Source organism: Dysidea avara, chromosome 5 (assembly GCF_963678975.1).
Source record: "Dysidea avara chromosome 5, odDysAvar1.4, whole genome shotgun sequence".
Lineage (NCBI taxonomy): Eukaryota > Metazoa > Porifera > Demospongiae > Dictyoceratida > Dysideidae > Dysidea > Dysidea avara.
This window is the reverse complement of record NC_089276.1, coordinates 25,133,445-25,154,250: the sequence shown is the minus strand read 5'-3', so window position 1 is coordinate 25,154,250 and position 20,806 is coordinate 25,133,445. Positions and strand designations below refer to the sequence as shown.

The window sequence follows — 20,806 nt, the reverse complement described above, 5'->3', positions numbered from 1 at the left end:
GATACTAAAATTAGAGCTAGTTCGTCATTTTAGACCTAATAGGCATGAAAATTTCAGATGGGCAACCATGATATTTATGCATGCAAAGAGCGTTTTTTGTTTTTTGATAGCTCCTTCTGGCGAGGAATGGCGTGGAGGTAAAGAAGACTGATTAGTGCCAGCACAAAAGCGGAAGAAGAGTATCTGATGACTGAGAAGCCAGAGAACAAAAATAGAAATGCACGTTTGTTTGTACAGTTTTCAATAATGTATTTTTAAAGAATCAAGTCTCTAGGCGTAAACTGTGGGACTAGTTCTAGTTTGAAGCGAAAATTTATAACTTGCCTTCTACAGTGAGTTAAGACATGGGATTTGAACTAAACTGTGCAGTAGCGATAGCTTATTGCAAATAAAAAGAGTTTAGCAAAATAGTTTAATCCGTTCGTAAGTTATAGCAGAAAACATAATTTATGGGAAGCCATAGGTGCAACTGTACAGAGCACCCTTAACAACAGGTAACTGCCTCGTTTTGTAAGGGATGTTTCTGTGATATATTTGTGTCTAATAATCTACTTATTCTTGACTACCACAAGTGGAACGTACCTCCTGAAATGGAACTCAATTACTATTGTCAATTTTTAACACAAGTTGATAGTGTATGACAATTGGAACTTAATTCGCAGTTCAAAAGTACAAAAAATGTGCAAGTTTAAGATTACTTTAACACTTTTGCACATACACCATCAGTACTAACTCAATTTCTTTTCCAGTTCACTAGAGCCGACTGTATGTGTACCACGTACAATGTGTTGTATTTGTTAGTTGGTTCATTGAAATGGGACTCATGTAGCTGCTGCGATGAACTTTTTGATAGTTTACGTATCAAAACTGCATCATGTCTGCTTAACTCCACTGCTATGCCACAACGAAAGGGCTGATGAAGATTATTCCTGATTTTATCCGTATAGCTCCATTAGTCATTCCAGCAATTAGCTTCTGCAGTTCATCCCACTTTCAAGGACCTTTTCAGCAACTTCTTTCAAACTTGTACAGCTTGTCTCAATGCCCTTCTTAAGTTCTCAGAACGTTCTACCAAACCATCAGTTAGTCCCTCTCGTATCGTCTTACTCACAGCCAGACTGGAGAGAATACAAATCAAGCACTGACTGTTCTAAAGTTGGTCAAATATGCTGCAATGCAAAAGTTCTGGATTGATGATATATTCAAAACCTACAACTTGGCTCTATGAATCTGGAACTACAAAGAAATTGAGACCAACTCAAGACATCCTTCAGTTGTATCCCAAGCCAGTAGTATAGTATAGTGCTAATAATTTTATCACTGTATAAATCACAGTCTGGTTGGTTAGTTAGTATAGTGCTGTTGGAGATTTCTAGAAATTTTTAGCAATCACTCAGCAGTGATTCTGTTTGTGCTGTTATATATTGATCATTCACTCTCATGCTTGTTTTTGTAAATGTCCAATATACTTCCTTCTGTCCTTTGGATATCCATTGTAGTTTTCAATATTAGCAAGCGCTGTAACTAGTTGATTCCAATTGGCATCAGGGATGGTATTCAACCCAATGCTTTAGTGCAATGACTTTTGCTGGATACAGTACACAATTACTGGATGTGAAGTATGTTGTACTGTATTAAGGCAGAGGTCCTAGATTAGGAGCTTAGTAAAGCATTGTAAGCATGCAACAGCTAGTGTAGTCCCTATGATAATGTTGTTTGCAATTCAAATTTTTACACAACAATCTACTGCAAATAAATACTTATCTTATAGGATGATGTCTATTGTTTGCCTGTGCCTATAGGTATTCCAATGCTCAGTTCAGCAAAGCAATATTAAACATCCTGTGTATTGTATCATATCCTAACATTAGCACCATTACATGCACCTCCTACGGACATACAATAGAATTGCGTAAAAGTGGAAGTTTATGCCTGCTTTGATGAGGGTTCAAGAACAGACACTCTCCGCCTAGGTTTTACCTATGGTACTGCTTTTAATTCCTTTCTTTCAAAATACACAAGTGCAGTGAATTAGGTGAGCTGTTCTGATAGTCCAGTAAGCAGTTTTTTCTGGAAATATGACAAGGAGCGAACTAATTGAGAACTAAAGCTACTTGATAAGGAGTTGGATCTTGTGCAAGAATTAATTACTTTTCTAGCTTGATGGAAGGAAAGAAGACCATCTCTAGTTTAGATGACAATTAAGTCTTCATAGGACCGGACATTGCAACTGCATTAATTTGAGAAACGTCATTGCAAAACTAGAAAAAGTAGGAACGATTGCTTTCTTTGCTAACAACCTGGTATTGTAACTTCTTTCCAAGCATCCTGTCCTGTAATGCGTTACGATAATATGAAAAATACATTTCTAGATGAAGTTCTTTGATAACTGACAGAAATACATATGGCACCAGAATGATAGTTGATATGAGAAATGTGAGAGTGAAACTATTTGTACTTTGAATGGTTGGCAAACTTTTGTGCTTTCTAGTGTATATAAATCTGATAATTACCATACAGCTAACAGAGTAGCTCTGTTGCTATGTGATAAGTTAGATTTCACTCATAACGGAGCCACTTGGACTACTTTGTGACATCTTAACAACTGTAAATGTTTATTATTTGTTTATAGCAAGCATAGGGCTAACTTACAAGTACAATCACATATTATATAATAGTTAGACGTCAAGAACCAGGGTTCTACGGGATTTAGAAAACTAGAAGGCCCTGGGCTGTAGCGCCTGAGGGTTTTCTAAATCCCGTAGAACCCAGTGGTTCTTGACGTCTAACTTATTTAGACTACAACTCGTTATTGTACCTTGAGTTGACAGCTGCTTGTAAACGAGAAATGTATGGCTAATTACTAGAAACAAGCCCTCTACACCTCCCTACATGGCGGGACCTCAGCGTAGCTGTTGCTACCCATTTAAACGTCCATGCGTTGCCAATGTTACAGGCGCGTGCTATGTATCGAAGTACTGGTATCGAAGTACTGGACTCAGCGACTGGACTACAACTCATTGTCGCTGTTGTTGTGCCTCGACAGCTGCTTGTAAGCAAGTAATGTAGTGTTGATTAGTACAAACAAGCCCATTACACCTCCCTCTAATCCAATACAGCTGTTACTAGCCATTTAAATGCCCATGCGTTGCCATTGTTACAGGCGTGTAATTATCGTGTTTCGTATCGCCTCAGAGCGTGGTCTCTATTGGACATGAGCGTGGCTCTACGAGATTTAGAGACCACGTTTTCAGCCAATCAAATTTCAGTATCAAACTTGTTGTAGTCTAACACCAGTTAAGGAGTGTGGTACCCATGATCTGTTTTCTCTAGCAAACTGATCATTATAAAGAGAATTGAATGTGAAAGGTGCACAGAGAACAGATATTCTTTGGAACTCTAAAAAAGTACATGCCACCAGTGAGTTTATCATTGTGGCATAAAACGGTGGCCATACAATGTTTAGCCTCTGGCTTTTTGACTGTGGTCAGGCAGGCAACCAAACATAACGTTTTGGTGATTGTAAAGAATTAATATTTGTAGTGATTAAAGATTTTCTTAGTTTAATATCAGATTTGATTTTAGGTACACTTAGATACTGTAAAACTCCTCTGTATAGGTTTTTTCATCACGTAGAATGATTTCTAATGTCAGCATTTTGGTGGTTACCCTGCATTTGCAGGTCACTACTATAGAGTACTACCATGTTGTATGATTCTATGGTGGATGTACCTATAATGGTGAGGGTCTATTGCTACCACTAAAGTAGCAGTTTAATTAAGATTTTGGGATAGTGAGCAACTATCAAGCGACTGTCAAGGTGGGCTTGGTGTTGTTGTGTTGTGTATCAGCTAGTAGCAAGCTTAAGGTTACGGTATAGTCACGGACAATCATTCAAAATTTTGAATGCCTATCGATACTTTTTGAGAAGCCCATAAAACCAGTCTAGCAGCGTGAAAAGTTTTAAATGAAGATGAAGCCCTTCATATTTAATGTTTTTATGTAGCTACAGTGTAGTTTGAGGAAGGTGGAACACTACAATTTGTTGTAGTAACACAAGTAAGCCAGCCCGTACATCGCTCAGCTCCAGCTGTCACTACCATGTTTTTCCGCCGCCAAATACAGCAAAAGCTGTAGGCTCTATTGGCTTTTCTGGGGCATAGTGATACTGTATATTAAATTTGTTAGGTCCTGTGGAAGCGTTTTTGGCGTGTTTCTCCCAAGTGACTCGGATACAAGCCTTCAAAGAGCTTGTTTCACCCGAAAAAACTACTAAAAGTTCAATAAAACGTCTATACTACCAGTAACATAAAAAATCGCTTCCACAGGACCTAGATATTTTAGATGTTTAGCCACTTGTGTTGAAATTATAAGGATTCAGTAATCTGTTAGTCTGAAACATCACTCTATTGTAGACCACACACCCAAGAACAGTCATTGTTCTGTAGTAAAAACAAACAAGCACAATTAGTTGTATTGCTAACACAACACAGTTGTTGAAATTATTTATCCCTGCTTGGTTTAAAGCAAGTTTTGTAATTTGTTCCGCCCACGCATTTTAAACTATTCCGTAACCTTAAATGTTGGGAAAATAATAGGGTGAGGACTGGACAGTTATGAGGTACAAGAAAACACACGTAACAGTACAAGATAACAAAGATACAACACACTTAGCAACTGGCGCACCTGTACCCTGTACAGTATGTGTTGTTTTGCTGACTAATGGTAAGTATTGCTGACTAATGGTGATATTTTCCTGAACCAAAAATCAGGACTGTCAAAGTAGCTGTCAACATTTTGTATACACAGACTACTAGTTTGGCTTCTTGTCTAGGGTCTGACGGGAGCCATTTGTTAGAAATAATGTTTCTAGTGCTTGTGATATGAATTTAAAAATTAATTTTGTGACCACAGTGTCTTGCTCTAGGCCATATTGTAGCCCTATTTCAGCAACTATACACATTATTCATAAATCCTCTTGTCAGTCCCTCACAAGTGATGTTCTTCAAATCTTAGAGTTGCTAGTAAGTTCTCATAGTTCTTCATTGGTCTGATTTTTGGTTCACAGTTTTCACTAATTGGCATGGGGACAACTCATGTTTCCATAACAACATTTGAATTCCATGTCAATTAATGAGAAGTTAAGAATGCATGAATGTATTAAGAAAATCAAAACCCTAAATCATGAAAAGTGATTGATAGTGTACATGTGGGCTTGCAGTATCCCGTAACCTTAATGCTCGTTGTAATTATGTACAATCCTCTTTTAATAGATTTTTTGTTTTGCATGTTAGCTTGTGTCTCTGTTTACACTACATGATATGTATTATCAGTGTGTGTCTTTACAGATGACTACACCTCAGTATTAGAATATATTCTAAATGCTGTAACACATGTACTAGACATTGTACATCAGACAGAGGATATATTTCCATACTCATTGTCAAATTTGACAGTTAATGAAGTTAAAAGGTTCTTCAAAAAGCAAGCTGCATCTTTTAACTTTGACAGCAATAATGGTATGTTCTCATAATGATCGAGTCATATTGTCATATTATTGTTGTTTGAATACAGGAGAGATGCAAGATCTATACAAGCTAGCAGTACTGTTATTTATCTACTACAGCACAGTTGATGTTTTATTACATTGTAGTCCCGCCATTGCCATGAGTAAGTGGCCATCTTTTTGTTGTCTCCATGGTATGAACTGAAAGTTTGTTATCAGTATGCAATGATTATTAATCTGCTTTAAAATCATGGAGATTTCAGAAGTAGGTTAATTATTGCTCAATTCTAGCACTTTGAGATTATGTAACAATCACTATAGCCACTAAATAAAATGTTGTAGTCACTTGATAGTACCACTATTGGGACTAACACCCTATTTACATACCTTCTAATTCAGGCACAACATGACATGATTCAATTGTGTCATGCTGAGCTAGCATCTACTAGGTGGGCTGGCAAGGGTTGGAATGCAATGTGAACATCTTTCAGGAGCCTCAACTCTGGTTGTGTCAGATGCAGTAATGTGAGTATGGTAAGAGTTAACCAGATCTGAGTTGAAAACTCTCAGGATAGTGTGAACACAGGATCTAAGTTTAAGATGTGGTATTGCGTTTACAGCAATGTACTTTTATACAGGTCAACTGATGGGTCTACAGGAACAGTACTATAACATCATAGGAAGTAAGATTTTTTTTGTATACCATTTGTGACCAGGTCTATGATAACTCAACAACATATTATAGTACAGCAAAATAAACCAATATAGGCTAAAAGCAAATGATGGACTTTTTTGCTTGATTGTCAATATCCCTGCATGGTATAAACTTGCACAAGTTTCAGCTCTATGTACAAGCCACCATTAAGAAGATATTGTATTCTCATAAAAAAGCTCAATTGAAATAAATTCTAGTCTCGTTTATAAGCCAGGGAATTCCAGCACGTTCAGAAATATACACAAATAGAGGCCTGGGCTATTAATTGAGGCTACTATAGTAACTTTAATTCTTTCCCTTGCTACTGATATTTCTTCCGACTAGTTAACATTAAGTTTAGAATCATTTGAGAGATGAGAATGCTATGAGTGATTGCGTGAGTAGTACGTGAAAGGTTGTATACATGAAGGATATATATCATATAACTGTTTTCAATCATTTAAGGCTTTCACTACACTGTCAAGATGCAGTATATAGGTTGTCTGTGCTTCCTGTTCAATTATGGATGGAATTCTACCACAACTCGAATTCGATTTTAACCACAGGGTGTCACTTGGACCTATCGAAAATAAATGCCCCATCTCAAATAAAGGCCCTATTCATGCATTTATAGGCCTGGCCAAGAATGCTGGGAAGACAGCGTTTTATATTGTACTAGTGTGGCCATGCATAATAGCATGAATATGGCACACCTGGAAGTAATTTAACTAGGTGACAAGTGGCAATAGTTACAGTTGTGGCAGTAGAAATCACTAAACTACTGAATGAAAAAGGTTTGTCTTTGCTGCTAGAAAACGAAGATGCTCAGAAAAGATTTTCAGAAAGCAAAGATGCTCATTTTGAGGCATTTCATAAACTTGGTTTGATGAAATTAACTCCTGGGGATATTCCGTATGATAGTGATAATGGTAACTATGTGCAGTTTTGTACTCTTACTATATATGCAAGAAATTGTGTTGCTGAGGCAAATGTGGAAGAGGCCGAGTCCTAGGAGAAGGACAACTGAAGAAAAAGCAACATTCATAAAACATAATACCTGTACATACTGAAAAAATAAATTACGAAGACTATGTTGAGGTCATGGTGGATCCTATGGGTACCTTACCCAGTAGTGTTTCTGTTAAATTGACAAGTGACTCTTTCATACAATGATAATGTTTATGACCATTGCTACGTCATCCTTGAGAATCTTGTCTTGTGACTGATATATATTAGCACCCTCTGCAGGTTGAATTACAGAACATCTTCCAACCACAGATGTTTTCTGTACCATCTGCTTCTCTCAGTTGTGGTAATTAATAGTTTTTGAAAGGTGTTCCATTGAGTGCACAGTTCTCCCCTTTGTACTACCAACATGTAAGATCCCTGAATCAACTCAACTAGACGTTTTACTACTCTAAGAGAAACCATGGCCTTCTAATTATATAGTGGTATAGGGCTATAGGATCATTGCTTCTCATTCCAGAAAGGAGAGAAATAAGCTGTGTTCCACATACCTTCACAGATGAGTAACAAATTGTTGGAAAGGCTTTACCTACATGGCATAGGTATGAAATTACCAATACTATTTATTACATTGTTTGTGTTCAAATTGCCATATTCTAGTAACTGGTAATACTAATCATTAGTGTGAGAACACAAGGCAGCTAGGAACAGAGCACTAAATTATTGCCAATTGTTAATAGGCTGATGTGACGATGAATTGAGTAGCAACAGCTAATACGTTGATTTATTGGGATTTGGCTGATTTGTTACTATCGGGGTCAACTTTGGTAAACTATGCTGAAGAGAATAATGCTGTTCTTTTACCAGCAAGAGTACATAAGTAGTGATATGCAATTACTATCAACCAGCACTTGGTAAAAGGTTGAATAAACAAAAAGCATAAATGCCACACATTCAGGAGCAACAGACAGCCTTATGTGCCTGGGCAGGTCTTCATGTTACTGCCGAACTACATTCTTGCAGTACTGACATAACTGCATTGTGTGTAGTGAACCTGAAACCTTATGCATACACCTTATGCTATTGTAGCTTTAATGTGTTTATTGTAGATGTATGCTATTGACCCTTTGATATTTTTGTAATATAATTGTATTCTGCTGAGGCAGCTGAGAGTCTTTGTAGTGAACTGTGTATGAGTGGTTTGTTCATTGTGTTGTCTAATCCAGTCGATCCTAGCTACCGATTGCTCCCCAAGGTCGCCTACTACATTACGTACATGTATGAACCAGTGCAGCACTTGGTATATGTGAAGAAGAAAGTATTCACTTCTATTGTGGAGGCAGTATGTGGACCTTCATTTGATATTTCATCAAACTTTCTGAGGAACATGTGTGCCTGGTAGCTGATGAGACAGTATAACCTATGTAAGTCAGAAAGAATCTACTTCACTAATCCAGTAGATCTTCATCACCTCCACCTGCTAGTCATGTTTCACTGCTGTAGAATTACATACATCGTGGTCCCGCTTTAACTTTGCCTATCACCCACTCTGTTACTCGTATGGTGATATCCTCCTACAATAGCTGTGACTGATGTATTTCCATACACCTTACAAGTGTGGTATGTTGTGAAGGAATACCACGACAGGAATGTAAATATTACTGTCATTTCATAAAAATAATTTTTAAAATTGCAACACAATCCATGTCATTGATTCCAATATGTTGTCATTCACATATAGATGATTTTCCTTATTGATGAGGCAAATGTCACAGGGAAAGGTGCTCTAGTAAATTTCATAGGATGGGGAATTATATTTTGGAAGGTACTTACTGGACTCTACAAGGAAGCTGCATTTTTAATTGTAGGGGACTCACCACCTTGTTATCAGTGAGTTGAGATGTACCAGTCTTGGCTCTGTAATTAACTACCATAGCTGGTTGGAGCACAGATGGACAACATCCTTAGAGACAAATCACAACTTCAGCTCAGCATCTCTTCTGTGATCAACTTTCCAGGACTACCTACAAAATGGCCACAATATTTGTGACCTGATTTTGGAAATTGGTCTATAATGTCACATATTAAAATACTCAGGAGAGGCATTTGAATATTTTATTGTATTGATGTATGCATACATCACCTTTCACCATGCAAAAGATAGGGCCGTTGTACTGCTGTAGTAACAAGTTATCAAAGCATTACCACCATGGTATAGTATACCTCTAGAACACATAACACAAAATTGCTTTCAAATTGGTCCATTTTTTTCGAAGTTGGTGAATCATTGGTATAATGGTGGCAAAGAAACCTGACGAAGAATGGCTCCTTGCTATACTGAATTCTATGGCTGGCAATGGCTTGTTCCTTCTCCTGGATGATGCTCAAAATCTTGAGGTACTTATAGATGATTATTTTGATGATGAAAGTGGAAGCTAATTCAGTACAGAGGTACCAAAGTGTTCACATCATAGAAAACTGGTTGTTTTCTGCCTGCTGAAATAACTGCACTGACAACTTTGACATGGCACAACAAAAAAGGAATCAGTGAATAATAAAACATTATATACAGGTTCACTATCCCCTTGATCCCTTTCAACGTACTTCTTAACCCCAAGGAAATGTGTCATATTCAGCATCTGTTGTGAAGTTATTATATTTTAATAAAATGCACATTTGGTATAGTACTTAATACAAAGTGTATGCCCAGAAAACTTAAGTTTGGTTTTGCATAGGTGAATTATCTGATTGATGTGTGGGAAATGAGCCAACAGCATAATTTCTTTGTTGCATCACTTTTGATGATGACACATGGACTTTGGTATTAAAAAATCCACTTTATAGTGAGGGGTAAAACAAGAATTGCTTAAATGTTCTACGTGATGTACCAAATATTAGCTGGCCTACAATCACAGTGTCATTTTTGCCTGTTGGGCACACCAAGTTCTCACCTGATTGGTGTTTTGGACTCTTGAAAAGATACTTCATAAGGTCTAAGATCAATTGTCTCAATCAATGACATAGTGAAGGTTGTGACCGGAGCACATACTAAGACCATCAAGTAGGGATGGTATGACATCTCTCTGGGGAATAACAAAAATGTACCACTTTTGTTTCACCAGAACAACACCAGGAATTGTAAAGGTGCAAAACAAATTAGCTGACTAAGAACGAGATATCAAGCTACTAAAAGACATATGATAGGGGCCAACAGAGCTCCCTCGGCAAATAACAGCTGGACTCTTCCTTGAATGTCAGTTGTATTTCTGAGAAAATTTGAGAATTTTGCCCTAATGATCGAATGCTATGATTTAGTTACCCTAGGCCAACACAGATTTTACAGCACTACTGTACCCTTATTATTACAATAGTATTAAGTGTACTATAGCTAGTTATGAACTATGAATGAGTCTTATAGCTGTATAATAATATGCATCAAATTGCGAACATGATAGAATTCTCTAATAACCATGTATAGCTTTATTTTTACACATGGGAAAGCCTCAGATCTTCGTTAATATCGTCAGTCAAATATTACCGTTGCCTTGTGGTCACTGTCACAATTGGACATGACTGCATGATAACTCACTAATCTAATCTTATTGTTAGCAAATACTGGTTCTGATTGTTTGCCACTGTTCGTGCATTGATGAAGGTAAACAAAATAATTTGTCTGGTGATGTTGTTCTGTTGATGGGTTGTGATGATAACCAGCTTCTGCTGCCAATGTGTGAATACCAATACTGAAAAGTAATCGGAAATGTGTTATAATTGATTATGCATATCTCAGTGAAGCAACAATGTGTCAACCCTAAACTTTCTGAGGCATTGTTAGCACTTGTTTTATAAAAAAAAGTCTATTTGTGAAAAATGTGGTGTTAAGACCGATTTTCCAAAATCAAGTGACTTTTGTATAATAAAATTTCTTGAAGCTGTTTCTTGCATTTAGTACTATAAAACTTATCATAACTTCACTATATATTATGTTGGGTTTTTTTTGCAGATCTGGTCACGTTTTGATGTCACTTAAATCATCCACATCTGTATGTATGTATGTATGTATGTACAGTACAATACAATACAAAATCAAATTTAGCAAACTAGTTGAACTTTAGTTGTGAGCTACTGTTTTGTTTTTTTTTGAAAATTAGCTGGATGTTAACTTTGTGCAAGATTGTTTGACAGGTTGATCTACCAATAGTTTTTTCATCATTTACACATAATTTTACATTTGTAATACTTTTTCACATTCAATCATTCATCACGTGTGTTGTAGGGGAGTTAGAACCATTGAGAGTGGAGATGGTAGACCTACAGGTGGGGCTAAAGGAGAGGAGATGTGCTCATCCTAAAATGGAGCACCTGAGAACTGTTATTTGTCATTGGATTACCAAAAATGAGCAACGCAGGAGAAAAGCTCTGGTAGTGCTGGAAAGAGAGTTTCCATCACTATCAGTAGAAATTCTAGACATATTTCAGTCCATTAAAGGTATATATAATTCATCACATATTAGTGTACTACAAACACAAGGAAAAATTTTAGAATTTTTATATTTTAGTATAATTATAGGGATCGTACAAATAAAGAATTGAAAGAAAGGAAGTAATTTTTCAACTTTGGTTCCTACTAAAATACAAAATTTCTAATTTCTCCTTATATTTACCTGTTTGTTATTTATGTGTAATAATGTAAGTCATCACTGGTGAACCACAACCATACCACATCAAAGGAATCAATCTAGTAATTATGGATTAACTATCACTTAACCATGGCTCATTACCACATATCATATCCTACATGATATTTAAGGAAAAAATGGGACACAAAGGTAAGTATATGATGCACTCCCTTAGCTGTGTACCGGAGTTGTGTTTGGCTGAAGATATCGGCTTACTGACCAACTCACTGTCATGTACCGATGCTTCAGTTAATTGGTCAGGCAATCTGCTAGTAAAAATTAAGTTGAAAGAAATGTTTAAAATGTTGTGGAAACTTTTTGGAAAGGTTTGGGATTGCTCTGGAGGCAAATTTGGGCTTGATTATGCTAAACCTATACTGCCAAGCTGATGTGAAGGAATAGTAAGACTGGTTTTTAGGTTATATTTTTGGACAGAAAAGCTCAAACCTCCTAATGTACAGTACCCAACTACCCATTGTATCTGCCCATACAGTACAGTTGTGTGAATAATTGAGCAGACACAGCACACTTGGTCAGGTACAGTACTGTTACTGTATTAACTTACACTTGAGCAGCAGTTTCATAATTGATTTTAAAATTATGAGCTTAAACAGTGTTTATGAGTATCAAGTAGTGGTCGAGTTTGAATAGTTACCCTTTGAAGTAAGGTATTAAATGTAGCAGCATTTAACTAAGTAAATACGGCGCACAGAAAATACAGTACAGTTTTATGTTTTTAAAAAACAAACCCTACTTAGACAGCATGATTGATCATGTACATGACGTAAACCACAGAAACTACCCAAACTAATCCTACCAGTTTGTTGTACTGTAGTGCAAAATATTTATATACAAAACATCAAAGGATTACAAGCTCATGTAAACACATTAAGGTGTTACAATAATAAACGTGTGCTTCTGGTCCACTACTGTACAACTAGAAATAGATTATTTGAACATTGTCAATAGCCTGATGATTGTTAAAATTTGAAACAGTTTGGTACTTGCAATAATGCTCCAAGCAAGATGACCAGCAAGTACAGTATCAAATGGTACGGTAGTACTGTTTAAGTAGGGATTCCCCTGAAAATTTTGCGTGCTGCCCAAAATTCCACTTTTGAAAATCATCCTAAAGACATCTTATGAGACAAAGATCACCTTTATGGAATAGTACTAGTCCATATGGTATATAATACAGCATTAATTATAATAAAACACTTACAGGTGTAAAGACATCTTATGAGACAAAGATCACCTTTATGGAATAGTACTAGTCCATATGGTATATAATACAGCATTAATTATAATAAAACACTTACAGGTGGCCGGATATCGATTTTTTTTAAATGCCAAACTCGAATTTTAGACTGACTGACTGACTGACTGACTGACTGACTGACTGACTGACTGACCACAGTTGCAAGGTTAGAGGCCAAACAAAGCAGTGCACGGCCACCATTTTACGCCACAATAACAAACTCACCAGTGGGATGTGCCTTTTGGGATTCCGATGAGTGCAGGCCCTCTGCACCTTGTCTTTTCTTTTATCTTCAATCAAGCTGCTTGTCTTCTTCATCCAGTGAAACCATATTGAAGCATTAATTTTCTGTATCAACACTTCCTTTCAGCTGCATAATTATTTGGACCCCACAGAATTATTTCAGAGTTTGATTTCAGAAGCACTTCAGTCCTGGTGCTACTATAACAGGTATACTAGCTAGATATCTGCAACTTTGCAATTGGGATATTAGGTTTGTGACCACACCAATCAAATAAGATCTAGGTGGACTAATAGCAATTGAGTAGAGACCATGCACACCTCTTAGCAGTCTAGCTATGTTGTACTTACTTAACAGTGAACAAGATGACCTCACCCCTTATTGGTCTAGCTAGCTGCACATCCCTATGTTGACTTGTGATACTCTAATACAACAGTCATGTATGATATTCTAATTGAACAGTCACAAGTTACACTGTAGCTAGCTGTGCTACAACAACAAAAATTGTTAATTTAAAAATGAAGTAGGGATCTAGGCAATAAAAAGTAGTGAAACGAGATGAATGATGGTATTACAGCATAGTTCTGTGGGAAAGTCTCTACTTTGGCTATTAGCTATAATTATTTTGTTCAGTGCCAAAGTAGGGACTTACCACCGAGCTATGCTGTATTACCATCATTCATCTCTTGTTTCACTACTTCTTAATTCATAGATCCCTACTTCATTTTTAATATAGCATTTTTTTATAATAGTAATATTTAAACACCACCTATGCTAGTGAATACAGCACTTGAGGGTGTGGTGTCTTGAGACTAATATAGCACTTGGCTTTGTCTTGTGCTGTATTAGCCTCTCAAAACTTCCCCTCTTGCTGTATTTTCCATACACATATGGCGGTATGTTGGGGGGGGGGGGGGGGTCAGCTCCACATTCATGATCTGTACAAAGTCTTCTACAGCTGAACCATGATCCTATCACATGCAGTGTGGAGCTTGAATGACAGCAGTTAACTAATTTATCCACGTTCCTGGAGCTCCTCTAGCTAAAATACAGCACAGAACACCAAACTTGGGCTCTAGCTCCGCACAACTGGAGAGAAGATGCTGTTTCACTAAACTCACAACTAAGTTCTTGTGGAATTTATAGAACATTCTTATTTCTTACTGATAACTCTTATTGCAAGTGCATCAAGAGTTCATATTGTACAGAGGAATATCCTACTCTCATATACTCCTGTAAAAGGGCATATTGTAAAGCTATGATGTAATGACTGGATATTGTGGTCTACGATGTTCGAGAAGCCATAGCATTAGGACCTTGATTATCCAAACCCTCGATTATCTGAACATTTGCAGTGACTGTTGTATTAGGGTATTTTGTCAACAGGTGTATGTTCTATTAAAGTATTTTGCCACAGGTGTATGTTCTATTAGAATAGTTCACCAGAGCTCTATATAAATCAATGGGATTCATTTATCCGAACAAATTCACTTATCTGAACACTTTTGTGATTCAGCTGGCACACAGGTGTTCGAATAATGGAGGTCCTACTGTACTTAAATAATGTTAGTAGTGTGCTAAAACTGTCATCCAAGCCATGTAGTGAGCTAGCTATGGAGCTAGTAATGTATTTGACAATGAATGCTATTTTGAGACTCTTCCAGATAGTGGTGAACTGTGCAAAAATAGCATCGAACAATCTTAATAAAGAAACAAGACAATCCTCTTATTTTGCCAACTATTTTGCCATTGCAGTGTGCACACTCTAGCATCTCTTACCCTTGAACAAACTTGAGCTAAATTACTTTCTCTTTTGTCATTACCTTTTTAATAGGAATGTTTTGTTAATAGATGTTAACATACTTGTTCAAAATATGATCATGGCTGAGAAATCCTTTCTTTTGGAGGTAATGGCACAATTCCAAATGGTTTGGGATTCTGAAATATCAGTAGTATTTTGACTGGTGTAATGAAATAGCTCTCCCTGTCTTGGTATATAATGGTATTACCTGTAGGAATATGTTATCTTTCCTGGTAAGACATTCACTTTAGTCTAGTTATCTCTTTATGTGTTTCCCGTAATTTTGGTACCATTCTATCTATTCCCATTGCTAACTTGGTGGCATTCATGCTCATACATATTCAAAACCAAAGTGACACCATATGAAGTTCTTGGTACCTGCATTACAAAAGGAATGAAAGGCATTTAACACAACGTTACCTGGTGACTTAAAAATTTTCTGCTGAGGTGGATTGAAAGGTTTGGTTAACCATGGCTTGATAACATGAATCTTTTTGCTTTGGATCAAACTAAAGGCACCTGAACAACGCTATTGAACAATCACATGCTATGCAGTTGTTGTCAATCCATGGGGCAAATAGAAACACAGGTATAGTTTGTTGTCTGCAATGCACACACAACACATTCATACTGCACATTACACAAGTACATGCACATATATGCTTCACATGCACATTGCATACCTGAAACAATTCAATTGTGTCAGACAGACAAGCATAAATGAACTTGGCTGCAAAATCTCAAAACTGGGCCTATTATATCAAACTCAGACGTCAAGTGTCTCCAAAGAAATTGCAGGATGTTTGTTTTACTTTGCTATTTCTGCCAAACTGTTGGTATATGGACACTTTGTCTTTTGCAGTCATACCAACAGTTTTTTTTGGCTTGGATTCCACAGCAAGCATGATATCACTTTATCAAAAATGAGTACTCCACCTATTGACATTCTAGATTCGCTGCATTGTTGCTTAAAATTTTCATACATATTAATCTGTTTGCTCAGGAAAAGCCACATTTATGTAAAAAAAACAACTGGTGTAAGCTTGCTTTGTGCTATGGGGTGGCAGTTTCGATATGCCAAAGCTTTTTAAAGCTTAGTAAGCAAGTGGACCTCTACAATGAACTGCTAAAGCTGTAACATGCATGCATGAAACAACTGGCTTAAATTCAAAATAGTGTTAAAAACTTCAGTAGAGCACCCAATCGGTATATCTTTTATCACCACATCCACAACATGATAAAATAATAGTAAACGTTTGAAGCTGTAAATAATGTATTGAGTCAAAGAATCATATACTTCATGAATATACTTGCCTATAGCAGTTACTACACTGACTTATCTACGATACATGCATGTGCACATGCATTATCAAAATAACTATTTTAATCTGATCCTTCATATACTCCTTTCTCTTCTTATCCATCAATCAAATCTCTCAACAAATTTTTGGCTCCTTCCTTGAAAATTATATTTGTTCACCATCTTTTTCTTGACTTCTTCAACAATCCAGTACATTTCATTGTGTTGTGTATCATTTAGTGAAACATTTTAGCCTGCATACTCAACTGTGTCTTAAAATTGCTTTTTGTATCTCTGCACTAGTGGGAGACAAAAAAAATTTGATTAGGTAGTTTGAACTAGCTGCTTTCTAGTTGGTTCTCTTTGCAGGACTAACAAACATGGATTTTCTTCTTTAATGTTCAAGATTACAACTTAGGTGCTGTACAAGTTAGCCTTCAACTGAGGAAAGCTTAATAGTGTTCTAAACATTGTACATGGATTTCTTTCTAGTATCTCTCCACTAAGCTTCTTCTATACGGTGTGCTCACAGCTGGCTAGCTAGTACCACACTGTTTTGAACTGGCATTAGAATGATAACTTGATTTTGAGGTAGAAAACTGCTCACATGCAATAAGACTCTTGGTAGAAATAAGTGGTGAGCTTAACATTGTTAAGCTCAAATGTGGGGGCATGCTTAGGGATGTACACCATAATGTACACAATGAGCAATACACACACACACAGTCTCTTATCATCTACTTAGCCAAGTGTATGCTCTGTCAAAGTTTCAGCCTCATTTGGTAATAACTTTTGGAGTCACAGCCCTACACAGCAACAACAGAAAATTAATTGTACAGCAAGTATAAGAAAAATAAATTACAGGCACTTACAAAAATTATGAATGTGATGATATATGTGACCCGGTCTGACAAAGCCTGTCTTATTGCCGAAAGAACCAATTTCAGTACGGGCAAAACAATTTTAAGGGCAAATCGAGATAAACACATCCACACAGACGTGCCTTTCCCACCGCTTCTTGCAAAGTTTCATCATGATTCGGCACTCAAAAGGCAATGTATATATGACTTGGTTGTTTACACCCTTGTTATCTTTTTGCTGCATATCAAATATGTGGAGCTGAACAAATCATCCGATTTGTAATAACACCTGCCCTTTTCAGTAGGCTTTCTTCTTATATGCATGCCGTGGCCAGTGCCAAGGGAGTTCTTTCTGCCCTCAAAATTTCTAACTGGTGAAGGAGTACCCTAATGGTTGCAACGGAATCGCCATTGAGGCGCTTATTACTGACTTTTAATGAAGGCCCTACCAATGACAAAAGTGATGATGAAAGCAACCACAAGAATGAAGGTAAAAATGCCAGAAACTATAGCGTGCAATTATAAAAAAACATTATTGCAAGGCAGCATGAGTCAATAGCATGCTGTGAGAATGTGAACTCTTTAATAATAGATGTCATGTCTCTGGGTGATGCAGACGAGTAGTCTGATGAAATTCCAGATGAAGGTACATCTATGCAAAACAAACACATTATTAATCACTAAATTTATAGCTATCATTGATTACCTGTAATGCCTGAATGCATTGATTTCATGAAGTCAACAATTCCCTCAACTAGCACTGCTTTTCCTGTGGTGTTGTGTGCATGCCACAAGCGCCTGGTGTTGATTCTTTGTCTACACCAAGACAAACAGTTATTGCCAATGCCTTCATTGCTAGACAAAGAAATGGGAATCTGAGCAAGCACCAGAGGCATCAAAGTGTGATAAATTTGTTGACCAAACATGCAAGTGTACCTTAGCAGATGGGAAGCCATGTAGTACATTGTTTCCGAAGGAATACTTCATTGACACCAGAGCCCAGAGTTTCTTTATGTCTAAAAATCAAGTTGTTAATAGGATCTGTCACTTCTACCATTTGTGATTATGGTGATGACGTTGGGGTGCGAAGTGGTCACAAGCCTGCAAAATGGCAAAGAACAACAATTGACTAATGCATAAAGGCTATCATCTGTAGAAGTACTTATACTTTCCTACTTAGGGTTGGCAAGTGCAAAGCGTATGGCATCAAAAAACACTTTATTGATAACAGAATAGCATGGCAATGTTGATAACCATCAAAACATGCTCTTACTTTGAATAGGATTCTTGGAATTCTATAATTCATCCGGAATTATGCAGAGCAGAATGCCATCCTCCTGCCAGGCCACATCCCTGGATTTAAGTGGGATGATGTCATAATTCTACCAGTAGTAAAAGTGTATAGGGACCTCAGAAACTGTCCTGTATAATGTACAGTGTCCTTTACATGCAAGGTCTTTTAAGAGAGGTTCCGCTGTTTAGGATCAAGCACATATGCAGCATTGTATCTTTTATGTAACTCATCCAGAATATCTGGGACCTCTACATCACCTGCTGTGAAACCACCAGAGCCATCAACATCATGCAGTCAGTATCGTACAGGACGTTCTGCAGGTACTAGCAAACACAGCTGCCACACATAGTGATAGGAAAGCCACAAACTGACCTCTGCTATAGTATGTTCACATTGAGCTGAATCCTGAAAAACAGCTAAAAAGTAAAAGTGGATTTTTTCTCAACAGAGTTAACATTTCAGCCAACCAGATGATTATTGGTAACAGCAAAGGTGTCAACAACAGACACGTACGGTTTGGCTCCATTACAAGTTTGGGAAAGGGCTGTATTGGGCACTGTACGTATATGGCTTCCCCATAGGAAATGTATTATGAAAATTTTGATTGACCGTAAATATTATGTCAAACATTCGAACAAAAAGTTTTTGAAATATTTTTTGCGGGTCAAGCAGTACTACAAATGAGCCAAATTTCAAGATCGTGTGTAATTGCGTCCATGAATTATTAAATGTTTTTGAGGATTCAGCTCAACATGAACATACTATAGACCTGTTAACAGAACATCATGGCAATGATGAGGATGGCGAATACTTTAGACCGTCAAAAGCATAAGTAAGAAAACAGTAGCATAGCTTCAAATAAAACAGACCACTTTCTCTTATGCAGATGATCGATGAAGACAAGGAACACCTTGAGACTGTACAAACGGGGAGATCCTTGTACCGCAATACCTGAAAGTCCAGCAGGGAGACACTGAAAACAGCCTTCACAGTATCAGATTTGTTTCAGCCCCCACTGCCATCATCCATTTCACCACCTAGGAGCTACTGAATAACTGTGAAACTTCAGTACACCTATACACCAACAACTGCACCAGACAGAATAAAAACAGATTATGATGAGTTGTTTGATGTGACAAGTACTTACCTGCTTGCACGAGGAGGTGAAGATCTCTTGGGCACACAAAATTTGCACTCAACTAGCGTTTTGGCTTAATGAAGCAATGCTTCTGCTGAATGAAGATTGGTGACCTAGATGACATCGCCAACTGTGTCAGTCTCTCCGGTGCTGAATATTCCACAACTGGTTGGCTCACTAGATGGCACCACATTTTTTACCACTTACAACTGGAGTGATCACTTTGACCGGCACACAATTAAAACTACATTGAAGGGGATAACCCCGATGCACCACTTCAAATTTATTTCTAGTCACCCTGGTACAGTATTCGTGAAGTTGGCAAGTTCAGGAGTAGAGTGGAAGATAAATTTGCTGAAGGACATTTCCTGGGCACCATCAGCTCATCAACTCCCACCTGTGATAGCCCATAGGACTTTCTGCTGTGCATCAGCAATATTGAATTTTGCCCTGCTGAAAAGAGGACAGTGTATGTCCGAAACCTATTTAGAAAATTGTGTATAAAATACGTACATCACAGCTACTGTAAGTACCAGATGGGCAATAAAAAAACCTGTAAAAGATTTCTACTAGGATCCTCAGCTATCCTGGCATTAAATTATATTGTACAAAATTTATAGCCATGGCTGTTCTCTGCATTTTTCCAATGGTCGATACATAGAGACTAAAATCAATGGGTGGCCTACTCAAGTGGATACTATTAAGTGGTACAAATTATATCATAATATTTCACACAAACCACTAAACATCAGTACGAAAAGGGACAACACACTTTCTTACCGGTATTCCTAGCTAATCCATCTTTCTGTAATGTATTTCATCAAGCATGTACGTCTGCAGCATTACCTTGAGCAAAAACAACACTTTCCTATACCTCATGTACGAATGCGATAGATTAGTAGTGTTAAAGAACAAACAGAACATCAGATTTTTCTCAATCTGTCAACATAAAATATTAAATAGTAAATGGAGATAAGTAATAATTGAGAGTTTCAATGTTTAATCAAAACGTGTGATTTTGTTTTGGGCAAGTAACAAGCTAATAGAATGGAGGATAACACTGAAATTT

The 20,806-nt window shown here is 37.2% G+C and overlaps 1 protein-coding gene across 2 annotated transcripts in view; it reads left to right on the top strand.

Annotated features, from left to right (window-relative positions):
- The window catches only part of LOC136256229 (uncharacterized), an 89,272-nt gene that overhangs the window by 51,476 nt on the left and 16,990 nt on the right, over positions 1-20,806 (top strand). For both annotated transcript variants that reach the window (XM_066049164.1, XM_066049163.1), the window contains exons 15-18: positions 5,349-5,519; positions 5,575-5,670; positions 6,145-6,189; positions 11,443-11,655. In XM_066049164.1, coding sequence (XP_065905236.1) covers positions 5,349-5,519; positions 5,575-5,670; positions 6,145-6,189; positions 11,443-11,655 — 525 coding nt within the window. The remainder of the gene's footprint in view (positions 1-5,348; positions 5,520-5,574; positions 5,671-6,144; positions 6,190-11,442; positions 11,656-20,806) is intronic.